This window comes from Dendropsophus ebraccatus, chromosome 9 (assembly GCF_027789765.1).
Source record: "Dendropsophus ebraccatus isolate aDenEbr1 chromosome 9, aDenEbr1.pat, whole genome shotgun sequence".
Lineage (NCBI taxonomy): Eukaryota > Metazoa > Chordata > Amphibia > Anura > Hylidae > Dendropsophus > Dendropsophus ebraccatus.
The window spans coordinates 12,458,769-12,482,477 of record NC_091462.1 but is presented as its reverse complement, the minus strand read 5'-3'; the positions used below and the strand labels follow the sequence as shown (position 1 = coordinate 12,482,477).

The 23,709-nt window shown below is 46.3% G+C and overlaps 2 protein-coding genes across 3 annotated transcripts in view; one reads left to right on the top strand and one right to left on the bottom strand.

The window, feature by feature from the left end:
• Positions 1 to 1,821: 1,821 nt before the first annotated feature.
• Positions 1,822 to 13,768, bottom strand: LOC138800693 (tubulin alpha chain). The gene is made up of 4 exons (XM_069982569.1): positions 13,660 to 13,768; positions 3,285 to 3,504; positions 2,939 to 3,087; positions 1,822 to 2,853 (listed from the first exon to the last, which is right to left on the bottom strand). The coding sequence occupies exons 1-4, from the start codon at positions 13,660 to 13,662 to the stop codon at positions 1,882 to 1,884; spliced, it is 1,344 nt and encodes a 447-aa protein (XP_069838670.1). The 5' UTR covers positions 13,663 to 13,768; the 3' UTR covers positions 1,822 to 1,881.
• Positions 13,769 to 14,229: 461 nt separating this feature from the next.
• The window catches only part of LOC138800692 (tubulin alpha-1A chain-like), a 31,380-nt gene continuing 21,900 nt past the window's right edge, over positions 14,230 to 23,709 (top strand). Inside the window, exon 1 of one of the 2 annotated variants that reach the window (XM_069982568.1) lies at positions 14,230 to 14,244. The gene's annotated coding sequence lies outside the window, so the exon portion shown is untranslated. Of the gene's footprint in view, positions 14,245 to 20,536; positions 20,556 to 23,709 lie in introns of those variants that run through there. The other variant, XM_069982567.1, reaches the window with a different exon arrangement.

Genomic DNA, 23,709 nt, shown 5'->3' with positions numbered 1-23,709 from the left:
AGGCATATATCACATACAGATTATGAAAATATAAAACATTATAAATAACTTTTGAAAGTGCAAAAGGCAATACTACAATTGTCCATAGTGCAATAAACTTTTGGCAAATGGGAGCTCAGGATGCATCAGTCCATATATAGCCAGTGTTTTCAGGCGTCAGTCTAAATACATCACTTTAGTGCAACAGTGAGGTAGAGCAAGCGTCTCATTCCTCATAAGAAAGGGGAAGAAGGGGATAGGGGAAAAGGTTACGGATAGTTCAGGCACGGACAATTTTAAACTATTGCAGGGTGGAACTGGGGTCACAAAGCACACTTTTTTTTTTTTTGGCCAACGGGGCCTCCATATTTCCAACACCTTTACTCCTTAATAGGTGGCTGTGAAGGCATAGATACCTTCTTTCTTGGCTAAGCCGGCACCAGGCTCCTTGGTCCACTCCTCTTGCAGTGGATGCAGGTCTCCATCACGGTAGAGAAAGCAATGGTAGTCACAGGTGTAGGAGTAGTAACAGCAACATTGTCACCTGAGGTTGTACCTGCAGATGGTGCTGGCATCTGCAGCAGTCACAGTAGCGGCTTATCGCCTGTCTGAACCTCTGGAACGGTAGGCGCTGTGGCAGTAGAGGTGGCAATAGTAGGGAGCTTAGCAGTAGAAAGAACCTGTTGTTCTTCAGCGGCTTCCCCTCGGTGGTATTGCTCCCATGTCTCCTCCCAATCTTGGGGAGCTGTAGGCTGGAATGGCTCCTGTATGTAGTGTCAAGGCCCAGACCCCTCAGCAGCCCACTTTTCTCTATCCCTTGTAAATGGGGTGTTCTCCACTACCTCTCCCTCTTTTAAGTTGTGCTTGATTACAGGGAGGTCTGCAGTTTACACGGAATTGATTGTCCGAATAAGAGTCCTGCAGCATTCCGTACCCCCTCTCCTTGTCAAATGAAATAACTGTGGCTCTCCGCCTCTCAAGAGGGACCTCACCTAGATGTGGCCGGTGAATTCCTTCTCCATCTCGGCAGGGGTTACCCGGCTATGTGAACCTGATAGAGAACTTCACACAGGTGAATAAGAAACTTAGTGCAGCACCTTGTGCTGGGACTATGCACAGCGAATTTTAAAATGTGTCCACATTCAATTACCTATATGGTGAGACATATTACCTGGTGATCGCCCTTACTGCGGTACAATGAGTACAGGACATTGTAGTTCCCCTATTTACTACTCGCTGGGTGTATGTTGGCATTATATTATGGCCAAACCCAGTGTCGTAATTGTGTATACAGTACTTTATAATGTCCGACCTGAAACGCGTTGGGAGGGTTGTCAGCGTGCTCTGTTAACTAGCTGTGACTGGACAATCCTGATTAGACTAGCCAGAGCTTCTTCATTGTATACTTTTATCTGGGAGGTGGCAAAATAGTCGTTAATTACTGCACGAACTGGACCAGCGGTGTTGGGGTCTTTGGACTAAATGGGCATTACTATACTGAGTGCACAGACGACCTAACCATTATTTATTGCAACATTATTTATATGGCAACAATTGCATCATTGTTGTGCAAGGAATTAGTGATTGGTCAGTGTACCTAAATCACACTCTATCTATATATCTATATCTATATATCTTCAATGATACGGTAGATTCACAGGAAACATATTTTAAGACAATCACTTTGTGTGTGTTATTGTGGTTGATGTAGGTGTGTCACGGGGCATGAGTGATGGCATCAGATTTAGCCTTTTGTTTTGTATACATCAGATCTTGGCCACTGACCAAAAAAAATAAAAGTCTCCACAAATGGAGAATAAAGGTGAAATATTAAACACAATCTAAAGTTTCAACTGTTGTTTATTGCGGCGGGACATGAGTACAGTTATAGACAGATGCTTTTTATTCCTCTCCTTCATCTTCATCTTCATAAGAGTCTATCCCAACCTCTTCATAATCCTTCTCCAGGGCGGCCATGTCCTCCCGGGCCTCAGAGAACTCTCCTTCCTCCATCCCCTCACCCACATACCAGTGCACAAAGGCACGCTTGGCATACATCAGGTCAAACTTGTGGTCCAGGCGAGCCCAGGCCTCGGCAATGGCGGTGGTGTTACTCAACATGCACACAGCACGCTGCACCTTGGCCAGGTCTCCACCAGGAACTGCAGTTGGTGGTTGGTAATTGATACCAACCTTGAAACCTGTTGGGCACCAGTCCACAAACTGGATGGTGCGCTTGGTCTTGATGGCAGCAATGGCAGCATTGACGTCCTTAGGTACCACATCACCGCGGTACAGCAGGCAGCAGGCCATGTATTTTCCATGTCTGGGGTCACATTTCACCATCTGGTTGGCCGGCTCAAAGCAAGCGTTGGTGATCTCAGACACAGAGAGCTGCTCATGGTAAGCTTTCTCTGCAGAGATGACGGGGGCATAGGTGGCCAGGGGGAAGTGGATACGGGGGTAGGGCACCAGGTTGGTCTGGAACTCTGTCAAGTCTACATTCAGAGCACCATCAAACCTGAGAGAGGCCGTGATGGAGGACACAATCTGACTGATAAGTCGGTTCAGGTTAGTGTAGGTTGGGCGCTCAATGTCCAGGTTCCTGCGGCAGATGTCGTAGATGGCCTCATTGTCCACCATGAAGGCGCAATCTGAGTGCTCCAGTGTGGTGTGGGTGGTGAGGATGGAGTTATATGGCTCAACGACAGCGGTGGAAACTTGAGGTGCTGGATAGATGGAGAACTCAAGCTTGGACTTCTTGCCATAGTCAACGGAGAGACGTTCCATCAAGAGGGAGGTGAAGCCGGATCCAGTGCCGCCACCGAAACTGTGGAAAACCAAAAATCCCTGCAAACCTGTGCACTGATCGGCCTGAAGAAAAGAGAATGTAGAGTTAACCACTGGGCATGGTCAATGGCCTAAGAACAGACCATTAATAATAATAATAATTATTCACCAGCTTTCGTATTCTGTCCAGGACAGGATCTATGATCTCCTTGCCTATGGTGTAATGGCCACGGGCATAGTTGTTGGCTGCATCTTCTTTGCCACTGATAAGCTGTTCTGGATGGAAAAGCTGGCGGTAGGTACCAGCCCTAACCTCATCTAGAGAAGGGGAGAAGACGTTAGGGTACAAGGAAGGTGTCGGAATGTTTACAACACAACAAGGTATTATAAGGGCTTTATAACTGTATATAACAAATCCCATATCACAGGAGGTGGGCTAAGAGATGGGGATGGGGGGGGGGTTGTGTGTGTAATGGTTTAGAAGAAGCTTTTTCCTACCCCTCCACGATACTCACCGATCACTGTGGGTTCCAGGTCCACAAACACAGCACGGGGGACATGTTTACCAGCCCCCGTCTCACTGAAGAACGTAGTAAAGGAATCGTCTCCTGCTCCGACCTTCTCACTGGGCATCTGCCCGTCTGGTTGAATGCCATGCTCCAGGCAGTACAACTCCCAGCAGGCATTGCCCATCTGGACTCCAGCCTGGCCAACGTGGACTGAGATGCATTCCCTCTGAAAAGTAAAGAAAAATATCTTAAGGAACAAGATTTAACTATCTGGGTTCATAACAGACATCATGCAGCAGATCATGAGAAGACTCGGCTCATGGGAAAAGACTGTATGGGAAAGCTGAGGAGGAAGATGGTGGCAGCAAAGGTGGATGAAGACAATTACACAAATCCTGAAGATCGGTCAAGTTAGAGAATCAGGATGATCTCATACACATTAAACATCTGGCTGGTCCTGCGAGAATTGATGGTATAGATGATGTTTTTATAGGGGTGTTAAACTCAAATACACAGGGGGCCAAATTTAAAACTCTGTACAAAGTCACAGGCCAACCTAGATATTTAGTGAAGTATTTGTGTGGCGTTCCTTGCCCTGTCAGATCGCTGTGCATCTTCTGACACTAAACACTGTGATAAAATGCTACGGCATGACATAGGATAGGAAGGAAGAGGCCTCTCCCCATATTTGTAATTAGAGGGGTTATCTGGTCTACTTTTAACCCCCTTTAACCCCCCCCCCCCCCCCACACACACTATTAACCCTAGCCGTCTCCCCCCAAACTTCTCACCTAAAGGAGCTGACGCTGCTGGGTGACAGCATATGTCATTGTCCCACATACTGGCATCCTATGGGTACGTACGGCATTGTAAGTCACCTCCCGCCTGACAGAACCTATGGGCTGCGGCGGTATAATTCTACAGGCCAACCATAGGAAATCACTAGATTTCCTCGGCGGGCCAAAAATAATGGCACCGTGGGCCAAAGTTTGACATGGCTGATATAGTTTATATCTATATACACAAGCTGTATAGTTAGGCTCATAGGTCAATATATACTTTAGGACTGAAGTTGGAGAAACATATTCCATTGCATGTGTAGTGCTGAGTTGCATGGGGAACAGCAAATGTAAGATTCCCTAGACCAAGACATGTGTGACAGGAATGTACACATGTCCGGGCTATATATATATCGTATACATTGTTATCTGGATCGTCTGGTGATGTTCATGTTCCATTATTGACATAAGTATACCTCCACCTTAAACCTGCGAAACTTGCACAAACAAGACTGCACACCCTCTCCTTAGGGCAACAGTGATAATTGCACCCGCCATTCTAGGTCTCGCCCTAAAGATCTGAAAAAGCACAACATATGGTCGGCCTACAAAGCAAACTGCGTGGGTGTTGTTAATACACAGGCCTTCGTGTAGTCGATTGCGTCACAAAGTAACTTGGATTTCGAATATTTTCCACTTTGAAGGTTCTTTGCTGGTCATTTTTTTTATTACTGTAACATCCCTTTAAGTATTTAACCCCTTTAAGAAGAGTTTATTTGGTTCTATAAAAATTGTGCTTTTACAGCGAAAAGAAGATGCAAAGAAGATGCCTTTCTTCATGTCTACTTTTCCCATAAAGCCCTTAAAGGGGATGTCCACGTGCCCATATGGACATCATAGAAAGAGTCCCCCTGCTCCAGGCCCCCTACTCCAGAGTCTCACCTGCTGTGAGGGACTTGGCGGTGGTCACATGATCTATATTGGTTCCCCATGTAGCATTATATAGGAATGGGTATATCAATAAATTTGTCATTCGGGAGTCTGGGAAAGAAGGATGAGAACCAATGTGGGCGGGGGTAGCCGTAGCACTGGAGCCCTGGTACATTAGGGGACCCTTAGACCCTTATGGGGGCTCTATTATATATTTTGGGACACATAGACTGCACGCTGTGGGTGGTAGCTTTACTGGCAGCCATATTGGTTATTACACAGTAAAAAAATACAAAATACAGATTTACAAACTGTAAAAAAAAAACCTTTGTTGCCCATAGCAACCAATCGCGGCACATCTTTCAGGCACTATAAGAAACATTAGCTGCGTCGTGATAGGTTGCTATGGGCAACCAGTTTTTTTCTTTCACTTTCATAAAGATATCAGAGTAGGGCAGTTGTCCATAGCAACCAATCACGGCAAAGGTTTCATTGTCCACAAGCACCAAAAAATAAATAAATAAAGCGGCGTCATGATAGGTTGCTATGGGCAACAGCAGGTTTTTCTTTCACTTTCAGAAAGTTAACAGAGTAGGGCGGTTATCCATAGCAACCAATCATATCGCTTCTCTCATTTTTAATCAGGTCGCTGAAAAAATGAGAGCTGGAAGCTGATTGGTTGCCAAGGCAACTGCCCCATTTTATTTCTTTACTTTAGTTTACTCAGCCGGGGAGAGGGGCGGGGGAGATCCAGTTGTTATATAAAGCGCTTTTGTTTTGGCGCCACGGACCTGTGACCAGGTAAAGTCGCCTGTCATTGTCCCTGAGGGAATTAGTGGCAGGGAACGCTTGGACTTGGGACTGTGAATAGCCCGGCAGTGAGCGGCGGGATTAGCGGTATAATCTCTCCATGAGGAATGTGGGGCCGCGCTCTTATGTAAATAAGATAATGTCCAATCCGCCATAAGACGAGTCCTGTGAGCGGCTCAAAGGGAACGTGTTAGAACTAATGTCAATTAGGCCTGGGCCTCACGTACATGGCCTACATCAGACGTGTCAAACTCAGGCCCTCCAGCTGTTTTAAAACTACGATTCCCATCATGCCTGGACAGCCAAAGCTTTAGCTTTGGCTGTCCAGGCATGATGGGACTTGTAGTTTTGCAATAGCTTAAGGGCCTGAGTTTGACATCCCTGGCCTACATGGACCCTGAGTGCACCAGACTAACCCCTACAACAGGGATAGGGAACTGGCAGCCCTCCAGCTGGTGCAAAGCTACAATTCCCATAATGCTCGAAATCCTGAAACCCTCTGTGCTGCTGAGGGAAGGACACCCACTGATAAAACTGTTGTTATATCAGACAGTGTTCCCCAACCTCTTTAGCTGTTACAAAACTGCAACTCCCAGCATGCCCTGACCGCCGAAGGCGGTCAGGGCATTCTGGGAGTTGTAGTTTTGCAGCCATTGAAGCGTTTTGTGATGGCTGCCTTTTCAATACTGTAATAGGAAACTTATGAAATACACTGAGCTTAGTAATCCGGAGCGAGGTGCATGTGACACTGGAGCGGGGCATGATACTACACTCTATAAATAAGCAGTGACAGCGCCGGCACCACAGCAGGAGATGGCGTACTAAAGTAACCGGCATTTCACAAGGCGATGGTCACACAGGATATAGATCAGGACTGCGGTGGAGTCTGCCGGGTGTGATAAGATAGTAACTGGCTGAGAAACTGCAACTCCCAGTGGTCTGGTCTTAAAGGGGATGTCTGGTATTGCAGTTCCTGCCATTCACTTGAATGGATTGATTTTTCGCCATTGCTAAAACTGCCACCCAATGGACCATAGACCATTCTGCTGGTCCCAATACTGGTGTCATTGACACTGACAGATACTACAGCTCTATGACATTACTCACTATACTCACTATGGTCGGCAGTGAGCACCGACAATGGCTGCAACATTGCTTAAAGGGAAACACATTACAATGAAGCTCAGCACTTGGAAATGTGCGTAAGCTCCATAGAGAATGAATAGAGCTCTGGTTTCACCTATGTGCTTGTGCTTCATTCATTTGGAGGGCAATATATATTGGGGGGCCTTGGAGGCCATATACAACAGATTAAAGTCAGCAGAACCCAGTAAAGGTAAACCAACAGATTTATCTGACAGATCTTTGAAGCCAAAGCCAGGAACAGACTAAAAACAGAGAACAGGTCATAAAGGAAAGACTGGGATCTATTCTCTTTTCAAATCCATTCCTGGCTTTGGCTTCAAAAATCTGTCAGATAAATCTCTCTGTGTAAGTGCACCATAACTGTTTAATGTGTAACAATGAAGAAATCCCTGGTCAGCGGCCATTCTAAGCTGAAGGTGCCTGCCCTCGTCAGATCGCAGACTGCTATTGTGCGGTCGGAACGCGTGCAGCTCTCACGCAATAAAGATTTACACTTATGAAATTGCAGTTGCGAGTGCCGGGATTTCTTCATTGATGCAATATTTTTGCTACGTGCACCGCACCGCAGATGAGACCGGAGTGCCGGTGCTTCTGGTATTTGTTTAATGTGTAAGAGGTCTCCCAAGTGCAGATGTCAGCCATGTTGGATTTCAACATTCTTCTAATTATTGTGTTCTCAGGGAGATAAGCCGCTGCCAGGGATGTCTGGAAGCAGCTTTCTCCCCTCTGCTCTTTAAAGGGAACTTTGCCTGTCAATCACCCCGCAATGTGTGCTGACAGGACGGAGAGCTGTGACTAGTCAAAGCCCAGATGACCAGTTCACGGCTCTCCCCCTGCCTTGCGTGCAGATTTAAAAAACATTTTACCCAACAGAGCCAGAAACCCCCGACACCATAGGAGACCCGGCTGCGAGGTCTGTGCAGCCATTCTGGGAGCCCAATGTGCTGACTGGTTCCCTTTAAGGGTATAAACCCACACACCGTATAAGCAGCGTATTTACTGCTGCGATACGCAGCAAATACGCAGCAAACACGCAGCAAATACGCAGCAAAAACGCAGCAGATTATATCTAAATAACTGAACACAGCATCAAATCTGTACCAACAAACCTGCTGCGTATTTGCTGCGTATTTGTTGCGTATCTGCTGTGTATACGGTGTGTGGGTTTGTACCCTTAGAATACATGCACCCTCAGACAGGCCGAGCATGCATGTACATGGAGGGGCTGTAAAAGTGTTAGGCTGACAGCTGTCTAAGAATTATAGGTAACCTTACAGTGATAACCTATAAGCTATTTGACCATTTTAGCTAAAGCAACTCTCTAATATAAGGCGCAAACAGCAGCCTAGATCTCAGCTTCCCAAAGGAGCATCACTTTAGGGGGAAACTGAGGTGAAATCCAGACGAACTGGATTGTCTAATTTGGCTGGAGCCCCCCTTTAAGCACGTTAGCATTGTCCAGTTATTTTTGTCATTGTCTATTGGAATCTTGTAGAAAGATGACACACCTCGGGGAGGTGGAGTTCCCCTTTAACCATGGCCAGGTATGAATGAACCAGATAACAGTGTTTTCTCAAAGGCGGAAACTCTGACCTTTCCCAAGTCAGTCATCCGAATGCTGATGTAACAAGCCGGACGCCTCTCGCTGGGATCCCCCCCCCCCCTTTGTTATCAGAGCAGAGGGCAGCCTGGCATAACTGAGATGCCATTACGCTTAGAGGTTCACTGCCTCCAATCTCATCTACATGCAGATGAGGTGTATGGACCGATACACATCAAGGCGAGTGTGACCTTATATCCCCCATGGTATATAATCCACAAGTGCAGGATTGGAGGTGCGTGAATGTGTATGGGCACTGGTTATAATGGTGCAGGAGCGTAATAAGACCAGCTGTAAATGAATGTGTATGGGCACTGGTTATAATGGTGCAGGAGCGTAATAAGACCAGCTGTAAATGAATGTGTATGGGCACTGGTTATAATGGTGCAGGAGCGTAATAAGACCAGCTGTAAATGAATGTGTATGGGCACTGGTTATAATGGTGCAGGAGCGTAATAAGACCAACAGCTGTAAATTATTGTGTATGGGCACTGGTTACACAGCTGTTGCAAAACTACAACCCCCATCATGTCCTGACAGCTGAAGGTGTCTGCCTATCTAGTATATGATTGGCTACAATGTATCCAGAGTCCAGGTACAGTGTATCAGCCATGTGGTTGGCACTGGATAGTGGATACAATGGTTGTAAACCCTCAGCTGATGGAACTGCTAAGGCTCTGTTCACACCTGTTTACAATGGAGACCAAAATGACAGTGCTGGACTCCAATGGCCTGTGATGGACCCCAGTGGGGTTCTTATATGGTTCTATTCTTCCTATCACATCTGGGTCACCCTCCGACAATAGTGTGAACACAGCCTTATCTATAAAGAAGTTTTCAGTCTCTGGATATAAATAAGAATGCTCATAATGGCAGCCATTTTGGTTTTCACCCAGCTTTCCTAGAAGCAGACATACCTAGGAAATGAATATAATATTACAAGAAGGTAATACTAGGACTTGAAAAGATCAATACCCGCCATATAATGATTGCACTCACTTTAGTTGTGGGCATGCTTAACTTCATTCAACATCTGTAATGGTACAGTCCACAGATCCCCAACCTGTGTCTCTCCAGCTCTTGGTAAACTGTATCTCCCAGCATGCCCTAATATATACTACATACAGTATAATTGCTCCCTGTAGTTGTGGGCGTGCTCAGGTTCATTCACTATCTGTAGACTTGTCCAGCGTTACTTAACCAGTGGCTTTCTAGCTGTTGCAAAACTATATCTACCATCATGCTGTATATATGATAATTGCAATCTCTGCCTTTAGTTGTGGGCATGCTCAGCTCCATTCAACATTTCAAGTGGTCTTGTCCAATGTTTCCCAACTTCTGGGTTTCCAGCTGTTGCAAATCTATAAAGGTTATCGGCCTCCGGATATAAATTAGAATGCTCCCATTCATTAGCAGCAAGCTGAGGACTAGACGACGGTAAAGAACTGGAACACAAAGTCTATTAGAAAGTTGGAGGACCCCTTTAGAATGTATATATAAGTCTAGGGCAGATACTAGAGCTCCCCGTGTGCGTCTCCTGGCCTCCCATGATGTGTCTGTGTAAATATAGGATCTGTGTCAGGCAGGTGCTGGGACTTCTCCATGTGACAAGCCAAAGATAAACAGGGCCCATGCAGATGCCTGCTGCACCACCCGTACTCCCACTACAATTACCTAGTTAGGAGAGGAGCCTGGGACGGCCCCTGACAGCTGGGACCCTAAAAAAGGGGGAGGGAGAGACCCAGTAAGCCCCTCGGTGACAGGTGATTCCACGTGTCAGTGACTGCACCCTGCAGCAGCCAGCCTGGCCATGAATGAACCCGGGACTGCCGACTTTAACCATTCAGGAACCAGAGGCTCGCGGAGCATGACCCAGATCCAATGTAAACTCTGCACAAACCGCAGCTTCTATCAACTTCTAGGAAAGCTGCGTGACAATCTATACAGTAACATATAGCTGCTAGCCTAGTGATGCTGGAAGATATAAAGAAATTATGGAATATAGAAGGCAAATGGTAGAAATACTCTACATGTAGCCATTGAAATTGCTTCCTTCAATTGTGGGCATGCTCACCTTCATTCAACTATTTAAAGGGGAAGTCCGGCAAAAGTCTTTTTCTTCCAAATAAACTGGTTTTAGAAAGTTATATACTTTTGTAATTTACCTCTATCAGAAAATCTCCAGTCTTCCAGTACTTATCAGCTGCTGTATGTCCTGCAGGAAGTGGTGTATTCTCTCCAGTCTGATACAGTGCTCTCTGCTGCCACCTCTGTCCATGTCAGGAACTGTCCAGAGCAGGAGAGGTTTTCTATGGGGATTTGCTGCTGCTCTGGACAGCTCCTGACATGGACAGAGGTGGCAGCAGAGAGCGCTGTGTCAGACTGGAGAGAATGCACCACTTCCTGCAGGACATACAGCAGCTGATAAGTACTGGAAGACTGAAGATTTTTTTAAGGTAAATGACAAATTTATGTAACTTTCTAAAACCAGTTGATTTGAAAGCAAAAGATTTTCACCGGAATACCCCTTTAAATGATGTAGTCCACTGATCCCCAACCAGTGTCTCTCCAGCTCTTGCCCATCATCTCCTACATATGATCTTTGGAATTCTTCCCTTTAGTTGTGGGCATGCTCGGCTTCATTCAGTATTAGAAATGGCCTTGTCTACTATCCTCAACCTGCAGCTCTCCGTCTGTTGCAAAAGAACATCTCCCATCATGTCCTATACATAATCATTGCAATCTCTATATTTAGTTGTGGGCATGCTCGGCTTCTTTTATGATTTGAAATGGTGTTGTCCAGTGTTTTCCTACCTGCAGCTTTCTAACAGTCACAAAACTAAATCTCCTAACATGCCCTGATATATCTTACATATAATCATCACATTCGCTCTTTGTAGTTGTGGGCATGCTCAGCTTCATTCAGTATTTGTAATGGTCTTGTTTACGGTTTCCAAATGGCTCGTCAGCTGTTGTAAAACTACATATCCCATCATTCCCTTACCTAGGCTATATTCAGTCACTGCTCTCCCTGTCTTTGGGAGTGGGCATGCTCAGCTTCATTAAACTTTTGTAACCTATCCAGTGTTTAAAAAAACTGTGTCTTTTCAAGTGATTATAACTACATCTCCCATCATTGTTTCAAAATACAGCACTGGCTTTCAATAGTTGTGGGCATGCTCAGCTTCATTCAACACGTCCAGCATGCCCATGGGTATGTCTAGGCAGAAACACCAGGTGAACACCGGTCTTGCCTCTCTTAAAGGGGCAGGATGAGTAATCCAGGAAATCTGCCCCAGGCCTACAACGAGTCCAGGCTGTCGCCGTAAATGGCGCGTAGATCCTGCTGAACGTTTAGGGGCGGGGAATCAGAAATTCCCACAGCCCCGTCACTCTTGTTATCAGAAACCTTCCTGCTTGTGAGAGGAACAAAGCCAATGATAACATTACAACACGGCGTAGCAGAGCTGAGTTTGTCACGTGATATTACAATGAGTTACCTGTGATTTTGATAAGTCATGTTGGACGGCGGGGGGAGGGGCCGTGACTACTATAACATTTAGCTTATGTAGATGACCCCCCCCCCCATACAGTGACTATTGACCTCTCCCCTCCAGATCCAGCTCTGCTACATCTGTGCCTGCATGAAGTTGCACAAGTTCAGCAGAAACCGGTGTGTAAGCAGAAGAGGATGTATCCGGCCCGGGGTGTCGTAACACATGGTGATGAAATCCTGGTGGGGGTGATAGTCCTGATTCTAGGTGAGTTGCAGTCAGAGGGGTCATAGTGAGAGTCCCTGGGGATCCCCAAATCATGCTGAAATAGTCCCCACCTGGCCTGACGCTTTCCAGCTGTTGCAAAACTACAATTCCCAGCATGCCCGGACAGCCGTTGGCTGTCCGGGCATGCTGGGAGTTGTAGTTTTGCAACAGCTGGAAAGGCATAGGTTGAATAAGCTGTCCAGAAGGCTATCTGGGCATGCTGGGAGTAGTAGTTGTGCAATAGTTAGGGAAACACCAATCTTAATGAATAATCTCCAGGTCAGGGTTCTCTAGAAGGTGGTCAGGGCATGCTGGGAGTTGTAGTTTTGCAACAGCTGGAAAGGCATAGGTTGAATAAGCTGTCCAGAAGGCTATCTGGGCATGCTGGGAGTAGTAGTTGTGCAATAGTTAGGGAAACACCAATCTTAATGAATAATCTCCAGGTCAGGGCTCTCTAGAAGGTGATCAGGGCATGCTGGGAGTTGTAGTTTCGGAAAGACAAACACTTATAAAGCAATAGTCCCCAACCCATGACTGTCCATGCTGGGAGTTGTAGTTGTGCAATAGTTGGGGAACACTGATTTCAATACATAATGCAGAGGCCTGGGCTGTCTAGAAGGTGGTCAGGCCATGCTGGGAGTTGTAGTTGTGCAATAGTTGGGGAACACTGATTTCAATACATAATGCAGAGGCCTGGGCTCTCTAGAAGGTGATTAGGGCATGCTGGGAGTAGTAGTTGTGCAATAGCTGGAAAGGCATAGGTTGAATAACGTGTCCAGAAGGCTATCTGGGCATGCTGGGAGTAGTAGTTGTGCAATAGTTGGGGGAACACAGATCATAATTAATAATCTCCAGGTCAGGGCTCTCTAGAAGGTTGTCTGGGCATGCTGGGAGTTGTAGTTGTGCAATAGTTGGGAAACACTGATTTCAATACATAATGCAGAGGCCTGGGCTCTCTAGGAGGTTGTCTGGGCATGCTGGGAGTAGTAGTTGTGCAATAGTTGGGAAACACTGATTTCAATACATAATGCAGAGGCCTGGGCTGTCTAGAAGGTGGTCAGGGCATGCTGGGAGTTGTAGTTGTGTGAATATATTGCAGATGTCTCGGTCTATACTCCAGGATGATGGCGGGGAGACTGCAGCACTCCCATCCTCCGGGGGACACGGGGGGAGCTGTATGCTGCCACATCCAGGGACACCACTGCATAAGAATCAGCGACATACAGGACACACAGACACCTGGGGCAGGACATGGGGTGCAGATGGACACCCCCTTAAAGGGCAAGAAGACATCTGCAGTAAGAAGCCGCAGCTCTACAGTAATAGGTAATATATGAGAGGACGTGTATACTCACCATGTTGTAGTAGCCGCAGGGGGTCGGGTAAGGAGATGGCAGTGGGTAAAATTCTCACCGGAGCCTGGGTGACGGATCTCTGTGAGAAGTGACAGGTCGGCTGCGCAGACAGGAGCCTTATGTATGGAGGCGGGGCCAAGAGCGAGAACTCCACGCCCCCCTGGGCGGGGCCTGAAGAACAAGCTTCGCGCTTGTAATACGAACGGCTATGGGAGGAGGCGGGGCTATGCAGATGTGGACACGTTCATAGATCACCGACACTATGTAGGGAGGCGGGGCCAGGAGTGAGAAATCCACACCCCCCCGGGGGCGGGTCTGAAGTACAAGCTTCGCGCTTGTAATACGAACGGCTACGGGAGGAGGCGGGGCTATGCAGAAAAAGAAACTAGGTAGGGAGGCGGTGCCAGTAGTAATAACTCCACGCCCAGGGGTGGAGTCTGCCGTGTAAGCCAAAACGTATAGGGAGGTGACAGGACTATGTAAATAAAGACACACCCAACAGCCTGAATGAGCCAATCAGAGAAGACAGTAGCAATAACAGAGGCGTGGCCTTCGTCCTAAACGGAAAGGAGGCGGGGCTTTGCTGTGAGTACACGCCCTATGGTTTAAATAATAATAACGCAGGATAGGACGGTAGTGCGCTGTAATGATTGTGAGGGGGAGGAGCTATGGTAAGAGGACACGCCTACTACGCTGAATAATAATGACTGTAGCGCTTAAGGCACGCCCATAGGCGGAGCACAGTACCTCAGCTGAGCTGCAGCGATGTGTTCTCAGTAAGATATAGGGGGAGATTTATCAAACATGGTGTACAGTGAAACTGGCTCAGTTGCCCCTAGCAACCAATCAGATTCCACCTTTCATTTTCTAAAGAGTATGTGAGGAATGAAAGGTGGAATCTGATTGGTTGCCAGGGGCGACTGATAAATCTCCCCTATATAATGTACAGATCTTACAGCTGCTGCACAGTCCTGGGGGATCAGTGATGATCTATGGGAGGAGGACACTAGGGAGCTGTGAACTATCCCCTTATATACTGCAGCCTGCTGCTGAACTACAACTCCCAGCATGCCCTGTCTACTGCCCCCCACCCTATCTCTGAGATCCCCCAGAAGTCAGGCACACTAGCTAGGTGGCCACTTTGAGGGGATGTTCACACTGTGCCATGTGGGCGGCTGAGCGGCAGATCAGCACCGTGTCTCCCTACCCTCCTGTGCACGCCCTGTACATAGATCTGCAGGCCCCTGGGTTAATATTTAACGTCACGGATTGCCAGCAAAGCAGAAGTTAACCGTGCACGCCCTGGCTCATGGCACCTGCAGCACGGTGGGTGTGGCCATTCTTTTCCCGGGCGTACGACAGGGAGGAGGGGTATGAACTTTGAACAGTAAGGTTATTGAAGGAGGAAATGACCCCCCCCCCCTTAAGGGGGTAGGTCACACAAAGAGATTTGTCTCCAGTCTTCCAGTACTTATCAGCTGCTGTATGTCCTGCAGGAAGTGGTGTATTCTCTCCAGTCTGACACAGTGCTCTCTGCTGCCACCTCTGTCCATGTCAGGAACTGTTTAGAACAGTAGCAAATCCCCATAGAAATCCTCTCCTGCCATAATTGTGTTGCAAGTCACAATGATCTCACATGTAACCATAAGCTTTACTGTATCCTACTATGCCACGTTTTGTACAAATACATGTTTTATTGGGCATTTGTTAAAATACTTTTGAAAAATTTTCAATAAAAAGATTGAACAGAAAACCTCTCCCGCTCTGGACAGTTCCTGACATGGGCAGAGGTGGCAGCAGAGAGAGCACTGTGTCAGACTGGAAAGAATACACCACTTCCTGCAGGACATACAGCTGCTGATAAGTACTGGAAATTTTCAATAGAAGTAAATTGAATATCTCTGGCACTTACTGGCACCAGTTGATTTAAAAGAAGATTTTTTGGGGGGTGAATTACCCCTTTAAAGAACATTTTGCAATGTTAGAATCCCTCTGAGCCACGGCTGCTGGCAGTCCCTCCCCTCCCCGGCTCTGCGTGTACAGAAGACGTCTGTGTAGGTTCCTCAGCGTTCAGGACGTGTCCAGGTTGGGGATCCTGCCAGCTCCTGCCCACATCCTGCCCCCCCCCCTCCCCCCTCACACATGAAGTGTTTGCTTTGGCCTCCACTGACTCCCTATAGGTGATGTACACTACACCAGGTTTTCCTCAGTGACTGGAATGAGGACGGTGCGCTCCGCTCAGGAATGTAGGTTTATTATAGGAAGTTACTCTTATATCACATCATTATTACTATAAAGGACCGTACAGAAAAAGCAGGTTATATGGATGACATAACACATACCCATACTACAGGTATGAAGCATAGAAGTGTCCATCTAGTCTGTCCTATTAGTATTTCCCTTCTTATTAACTTGATTATCTTATCCTTAAATTATCTTAGGATAGGTATATACCAATATATATATATATATATATATATATATATATATATATATATATATATACACACATATACAGCCCAGCATACCATTATATATACAGCCCAGCATACCATTATATATATATATATATATATATAAAAATACAGCCCAGCATACCACTATATATATGCAGCCCAGCATACCATTATATATACAGCCCAGCATACCAGCATACCATTATATATACAGCCCAGCATACCACTATATATATGCAGCCCAGCATACCATTATATATGTATACAGTCTGATACACCGTTATATATATACAGCCCAGCATACCACTATATATATGCAGCCCAGCATACCATTATATATATACAGCCCAGCATACCATTATATATACAGCCCAGCATACCATTATATATACAGCCCAGCATACCATTATATATATACACAGCCCATCATACCATTATATATATACAGCCCAGCATACCATAATATATATATCCTTACCTACCAAACCTTCTCTTATATCACTATCCTTACCTACCAACCCTTCTCCTATGTCACTATCCTTACCTACCAACCCTTCTCCTATGTCACTATCCTTACCTACCAAACCTTCTCCTATGTCACTATCCTTACCTACCAAACCTTCTCTTATATCACTATCCTTACCTACCAACCCTTCTCCTATATCACTATCCTTACCTACCAACCCTTCTTATATATCACTATCCTTACCTACCAAACCTTCTCCTATATCACTATCCTTACCTACTAAACCTTCTCCTATATCACTATCCTTACCTACCAAACCTTCTCCTATATCACTATCCTTACCTACTAAACCTTCTCCTATATCACTATCCTTACCTACTAAACCTTCTCCTATATCACTATCCTTACCTACCAACCCTTCTCCTATGTCACTATCCTTACCTACCAAACCTTCTCCTATGTCACTATCCTTACCTACCAAACCTTCTCCTATGTCACTATCCTTACCTACCAAACCTTCTCCTATATCACTATCCTTACCTACCAAACCTTCTCCTATATCACTATCCTTACCTACCAAACCTTCTCCTATATCACTATCCTTACCTACCAACCCTTCTCCTATGTCACTATCCTTACCTACCAAACCTTCTCCTATATCACTATCCTTACCTACTAAACCTTCTCCTATGTCACTATCCTTACCTACCAAACCTTCTCCTATGTCACTATCCTTACCTACCAACCCTTCCCCTATGTCACTATCCTTACCTACCAAACCTTCTCCTATGTTACTATCCTTACCTACCAAACCTTCTCCTATGTCACTATCCTTACCTACCAACCCTTCTCCTATGTCACTATACTTACCTACCAAACCTTCTCCTATGTCACTATCCTTACCTACCAAACCTTCTCCTATATCACTATCCTTACCTACCAAACCTTCTCCTATATCACTATCCTTACCTACCAACCCATCTCCTATGTCACTATCCTTACCTACCAAACCTTCTCCTATATCACTATCCTTACCTACTAAACCTTCTCCTATGTCACTATCCTTACCTACCAAACCTTCTCCTATGTCACTATCCTTACCTACCAACCCTTCTTCTATGTCACTATCCTTACCTACCAACCCTTCTCCTATATCACTATCCTTACCTACCAAACCTTCTCCTATGTCACTATCCTTACCTACCAACCCTTCTCCTATATCACTATCCTTACCTACCAAACCTTCTCCTATATCACTATCCTTACCTACCAAACCTTCTCCTATGTCACTATCCTTACTTACCTTAAATGCATTGAGCCTGGCATCTGCCCACATTTACCTGGGTACACCAGAGCCCATTGCATTTAAAGGGTCTGTAAAAACCAGAATAAAAATGTCTATGTTAGAGCACAATTGGGGCGGACATGAAGGGCTGTGCTCCCATACACCTGAGGAAGATAGCAGCACATGAGTCTGACATGTTGGAACAGGCGCCCAGCTGTCACTATAGGGGGAATGAGAAGAAGGCGGCCATTATCACACGGGGCCCGCAGCTATTACACTCCTGTCTGCAGTAGTAGTCTCCAGTAGATTTGCCTGCCTTAGCCTGTGGGATTTGACTACTATGGAGCTGAGTGACCTCATGTGTTGTTCCTGTAACACCAGCTATTCTCCTCTGGTGTCTGCCCCTTACACAAAACCAGGAGACTATTTGAATGGCTGTGAGATGCATTTGAATAGGGACACAATGCAGCCTCTGAGGGGCAGCTTAATGGTTTACTATGACCAGACAGGTTGGGGGTCCTATTGGGTTTCGGTTTTATAGGTCATGGTGTTTGTCCTGGACTTTATATACAGCTCATGTGTGGTGTAATACCTTCCTCTATGTGGGATATAGGACATGATATATATATGTAGACACAGTACCCCTATAATAGCACCTATCACATGCTCTCGTTACAGCACCAGCCAACAACTTTGACACTTAAAGGGGTATTCCCATCTTGGATAGTTATGCCGTATGCACAGGATAGGGCCAGGGCCGCTTTAACCAGAGGGCACATGGTGCACGTGCACCGGGCCCACTGGTTAAAGGGGCCCCCCCGAGCAGGCCGGCCGTTGCTATGTGCGACCAATGCGGTCGCACAGGGCTCCGGCCACCAGCCTGTCAGGGGGGAGCGCCATGGATGGGTAATCTACTTACCCCTCCATGGCGCCCCCTGCAGGGCCCCGGCGTTCGCCGCTGCCCCCGCCCGCTGCTGCTGCGACACTGACAGAGAGAGAGCCATTGGCTCCCTCCCTGTCAGTCACTCTTGTGGCCGCACTTCCTGCGGTCACAAGAGGCCGCACTCTCCCTCTAGCGCCCGACGTCACTGGATCGTTGGCGCGAGGGTAAGGGGAGTGCAGCCTCTTGTGACCGCAGGAAGTGCGGCCACAAGAGGGAAGAGAAGAGGAACGCGTGGACCTAGGTGAGTAAAAGTGTTTTTTTTTTCCAATGTTATATGGGAGGGGGAGCTATATACTACTGGGGAGCACAGGGGGCTATATACTATGGGGGAGCACAGGGGAGCTATATACTATTGGGGAGCACAGGGGGCTATATACTATGGGGGGCACAGGTGGCTTTATACTATGGGGGAGGACAGGGGGCTATATACTATGGGGGAGCACAGGGGGCTATATACTATGGGGGAGCACAGGGGAGCTATATACTATTGGGGAGCATAGGGGGCTATATACTATGGGGGACACAGGTGGCTATATACTATGGGGGAGGACAGGGGGCTATATACTATGGGGGAGCACAGGGGGCTATATACTATGGGGGAGCATAGGGGGCTATATACTATTGGGGAGCACAGGAGAGCTATATACTATGGGGGAGGACAGGGGGCTATATACTATGGGGGAGCACAGGGGAGCTATATACTATGGGGGAGCACAGGGGAGCTATATACTATGGGGGAGCACAGGGGACTATATACTACTGGGGAGCACAGGGGTCTATATACTATGGGGAGCACAGGGGAGCTATGTACTACTGGGGAGCACAGGAGAGCTATATACTACTGGGGAGCACAGGGGGCTATATACTACTGGGGAGCACAGGGGGCTATATACTATGGGGGAGCACAGGGGGCTATATACTATGGGGGAGCACAGGGGGCTATATACTATGGGGGAGCACAGGGGAGCTATATACTATTGAGGAGCACAGGGGGCTATATACTATTGGGGAGCACAAGGGAGCTATATACTATTGGGGAGCACAGGGAGCTATATACTATTGGGGAGCACAGGGGTCTATATACTATTGGGGAGCACAGGGGTCTATATACTATGGGGGAGAGCACAGGGGGGGCTATATATTATGGAGAGCACAGGGGGGCTATATACTATTGGGGAGAGCACAGGGGGCTATATACTATTGGGGGGGAGCACAGGGGGGCTATATACTATTGGGGGAGAGCACAGGGGGGGCTATATACTATTGTGGGAGAGCATAGGGGTCTATATACTATTGGAGAGCACAGGGGGGCTATATACTATTGGGGGAGAGCACAGGGGGGCTATATACTATTGTGGGAGAGCACAGGGGGGCTATATACTATTGTGGGAGAGCACAGGGGGGGGCTATATACTACTGGGGAGAGTGCACAGGGGGCTATATACTAATGGGGGAGCGCACAGGAGGGCTGTATATAACTGAAGGAGCACATGAGGGTCTATATACTACAGGGACACCTTAAAACTATGGAGGCACAGAGGGGTGTAACTATGTAGGGGTACAGAGGGGTGTAACTACTGTATAGGGGTACAAGGGACCTAACTACTGTATGTGTTGGAGCCTAAAATATTTGTCTGGCAGATTCTGGAGAGAAGATTCACAGCCAGGAGAAGACTTCAAGGTGGCCCACGCTGGATGGAGAGAAAAAGAAAAGGTGACAGACTCTGATCGGAGAAGACGCCCCCGGTGAGTCACTGGATGTAACTGCACTCTGTTATAGGGTTGTAGTGTTAGGGGTCATGATGTGGCGGTATTATGTAATGGTATCATTGGGGATATCTTTCTGTTTTGTTTAGTGCAGTTTTTAATGTAATATGTAATCACTGTATGGTGGAAATAGTGTTATAAGGTAACTACTGTATGTATTGGGGCTCCTGATACAGTGTGGGGGCAAATTCAGTACATTATACAATGTGCCGAAAGGGAAGGGGGGGCCCACTCTTGAGGGCTGTGCACTGAGCCCACCAATGTATTAAAACGGCCCTGGATAGGGCATAACTAAGCAAGGGCAGGGGGTCTGTCTGCTGGGTGTGAGGAGTGAGGACGCCAACATTCCCTCTGAATAGAGCTACAGGCTTAACTTTATTAGGATTTACTGTTCTGAAAAGAGACTTTAATATAGCTGTATATATACTATATACACAGATCAGCCATAATAGTAATATTGTATACTCCTTCTAATTCCACCAAAGTAACTCCAACCCTCTAATAGTGACCTGTAGTATCTGGCACCAAGATATTCGCAGCAGATCCTGTATTCTCATGCCGCTGGGACATAGAACATCACTAGGGCTCCTCTTTCTCCTGCCCAATGTTTTGGCACTTTTGGGAACCAAGGTAAATGCAAAATCTTTCTAAAAGATACAGAAATCTGTACATGGTGCTAAGCTAAGGTTTTACTGTCATGCAGCGCCTCCTGCTGGTGGAGGTCAGTATTTACAGAGCATAGCTAGAAAGCCAAGTGGTTTTTATCCAGTCAATCTATCTATCTCCTCTCTCTCTCTTGGTCTTGACCTGAGATCCAAACTTATATAGACATAAGGATTTCCCACAACACATCTTATTATCATTTTAGGTGGGTTAAGGGGTTATCCAGTATTTATTTATTTTTTTTAAAATGGCCGCTTTCTTTCAGAAACAGCGCCACTCTTATCCTCAGTTTGTATGTGGTATCACAGCACCGTTCTATTGAAGTGAATGGAGCCAAGTTGTAATACCACATTTATCCTGAGGACAGGGTTAGCACTATTCATGGGAGAAAGCGATATAATCTTCAAATTCTAGACAATTCCTTTAATCCACAGTTTATATTAACATGGTTTTTCTTTGCAGAAAGTTTGTAGGAACGTATCTATTTTTTCATCAGTCAATAGCTAAAAAAAAATTAAAAACTGGCAAAATATAAAAAAGTATGCAGTGTATGGAGTTTTAATGAGACGGCAATGTAAAAGTCGTTTGAAGGTGCATGAAATTTCCAAACTGAGTCACTCTTCTAAATTCTCTCTTGGAAGTTGTTATATAATTCTATGTAATGAGTCATTTAATGCAAGTCTGTTAGTAGGGCTCCGACAGCCAAATCCTCGGTGCTGTAGTGGATGGAACCTTCTATTACAGGCTGATCCTGGAGACTGACAGCAAATATTCCCATGCTCCTAATAACATCTTCTCCTTGTAAAAGAAACCTGAACAACACGCAGAGTCTGCCGTGTCGTCTGGGACCTCGCTGCACCACCAGGATTTGTCTTTTTTTTTGCCACGATCAGCTGACCATAGTATAAGAAATAAAAATATATGATTTTCTAAATGCTGATATAGAAGATATGCAGTACCAGCTTACAGCCTGCTGGTGTCACTGTCACTATGTTACAGTGCCCATTATGTCCTTATGTGTATCTATGCACAACAGTGACCCCTGCAGATTGTAATATAAATGTATGCTTTTCTCTTTATAATATACACCAGGGGTAGGGAACCTTTGCTCTCCCGCTGTTACAAAAATACAACTGCCATCATGCCTGGACAGCCAAAGCTTTACCTTTGGCTGCCCAGGCATGATGGGAGTTGTAGTTCTGCAACAGCTGGAGAGCCAAGGTTCCCTACCCCTGATATCTACAGTATACAAGTGTTCCCCAGCTGTTGCACCACTTTAGCTGGAGGGTATGCTGGGAATTGTAGTGTTATAACATTTGGAAACCCTGATCTATAGTTATAATGTAAAAGTTAGGCAGTTTCTCATTGGTTTTCAATGATCCTGGTTCTTAAAATTGATTGTCCACAGCTGAATTTCATCTTCTGATGCAGGAACTCCAGAGCAGACTGTTATACACTGAACAAAACAATAATCTGCAGCCAGTTTCTTATATGTGTAGTGTCCCAGCACAGGTGTGTCACTAAGTCTCCTATGCACCTGGTCAAAGTAACTTACTCATGTTCTCACAGTGGGGTGAGGAAAAGTGTATTGTTTGTTTTTCCCCTCTAGGTGTCGCTGCTATATTCACTGTATGTCTTGTATTGAGAACAGCTGACGGAAGCATTGGGTTAATTGTTTTGTGTCACATGCTGTATTCTCTCCTGTCGCAGGTGCAGGCTTGTTCCCTTCACTCTCCCTCCGATCTTTTCTATTCTCTCTTGCACACACACAGCCCCACCAATCCTACACTAGCTAAGTTTACCCTATAAAAAACAGCTAGTTCATGGTGGTAGGGGCCTTTAGTCCGTCTTTTCTAGTCAGGAGTGTTAGAGAAAGCAAGACACACAAAGAGATATCTTATGCTATTAACCACCGCTAGCATGCAGTGCTAGACCGTTCAGGAGGAAGGACATCCATGTCCATGCCAGGGATACTCTCTACACTGCACAGGCCAGTACTCCTGAGGCTAGGTACTGACCCCAGTAGGACAAAGCTGCAGTTAAAGCCTACGTATCCTACTGTAACGCACAGTTATTCTGGGAAACCCTGGGAAGTCTGCTCAACCCAGCGCAGGAACCTGGGACCTCGTACTACCCTAGCAGGATGGGTAACTCGACACTATAGGGCATAGGGCAGTCAGATCAGAGGGATCTATACGTGAGTACGAGTATCTGCTTCTTCTTCTCTTGTCTACTACACTATCCTAGCAAATTACTCAGCTACCTTGGACAGGGCCCTAAAGACGCTTCTCTACTCCACTCTACTCTTACCTAAAAAGTCTATTATACCTACCTCTTGCCTGCACCTGCATCCCAAAGTGTTACTGTTGTTTTGCACTGAAGATTCTAAGGGGTTATCCAGCGCTACAAAAACATGGCCACTTTTCCCCCTACAGTTGTCTCCAGTTCAGGTGCGGTTTGCAATTAAGCT

Coding starts and splice junctions, on each gene's coding strand:
- LOC138800693 (XM_069982569.1), bottom strand. Junction 3,088..3,284: donor CCTGGAACCCACAGTGATCG/GTGAGTATCGTG, acceptor CCCCTTCTCTAG/ATGAGGTTAGGGCTGGTACC. Junction 2,854..2,938: donor TGGACAGAATACGAAAGCTG/GTGAATAATTAT, acceptor TCTTTTCTTCAG/GCCGATCAGTGCACAGGTTT.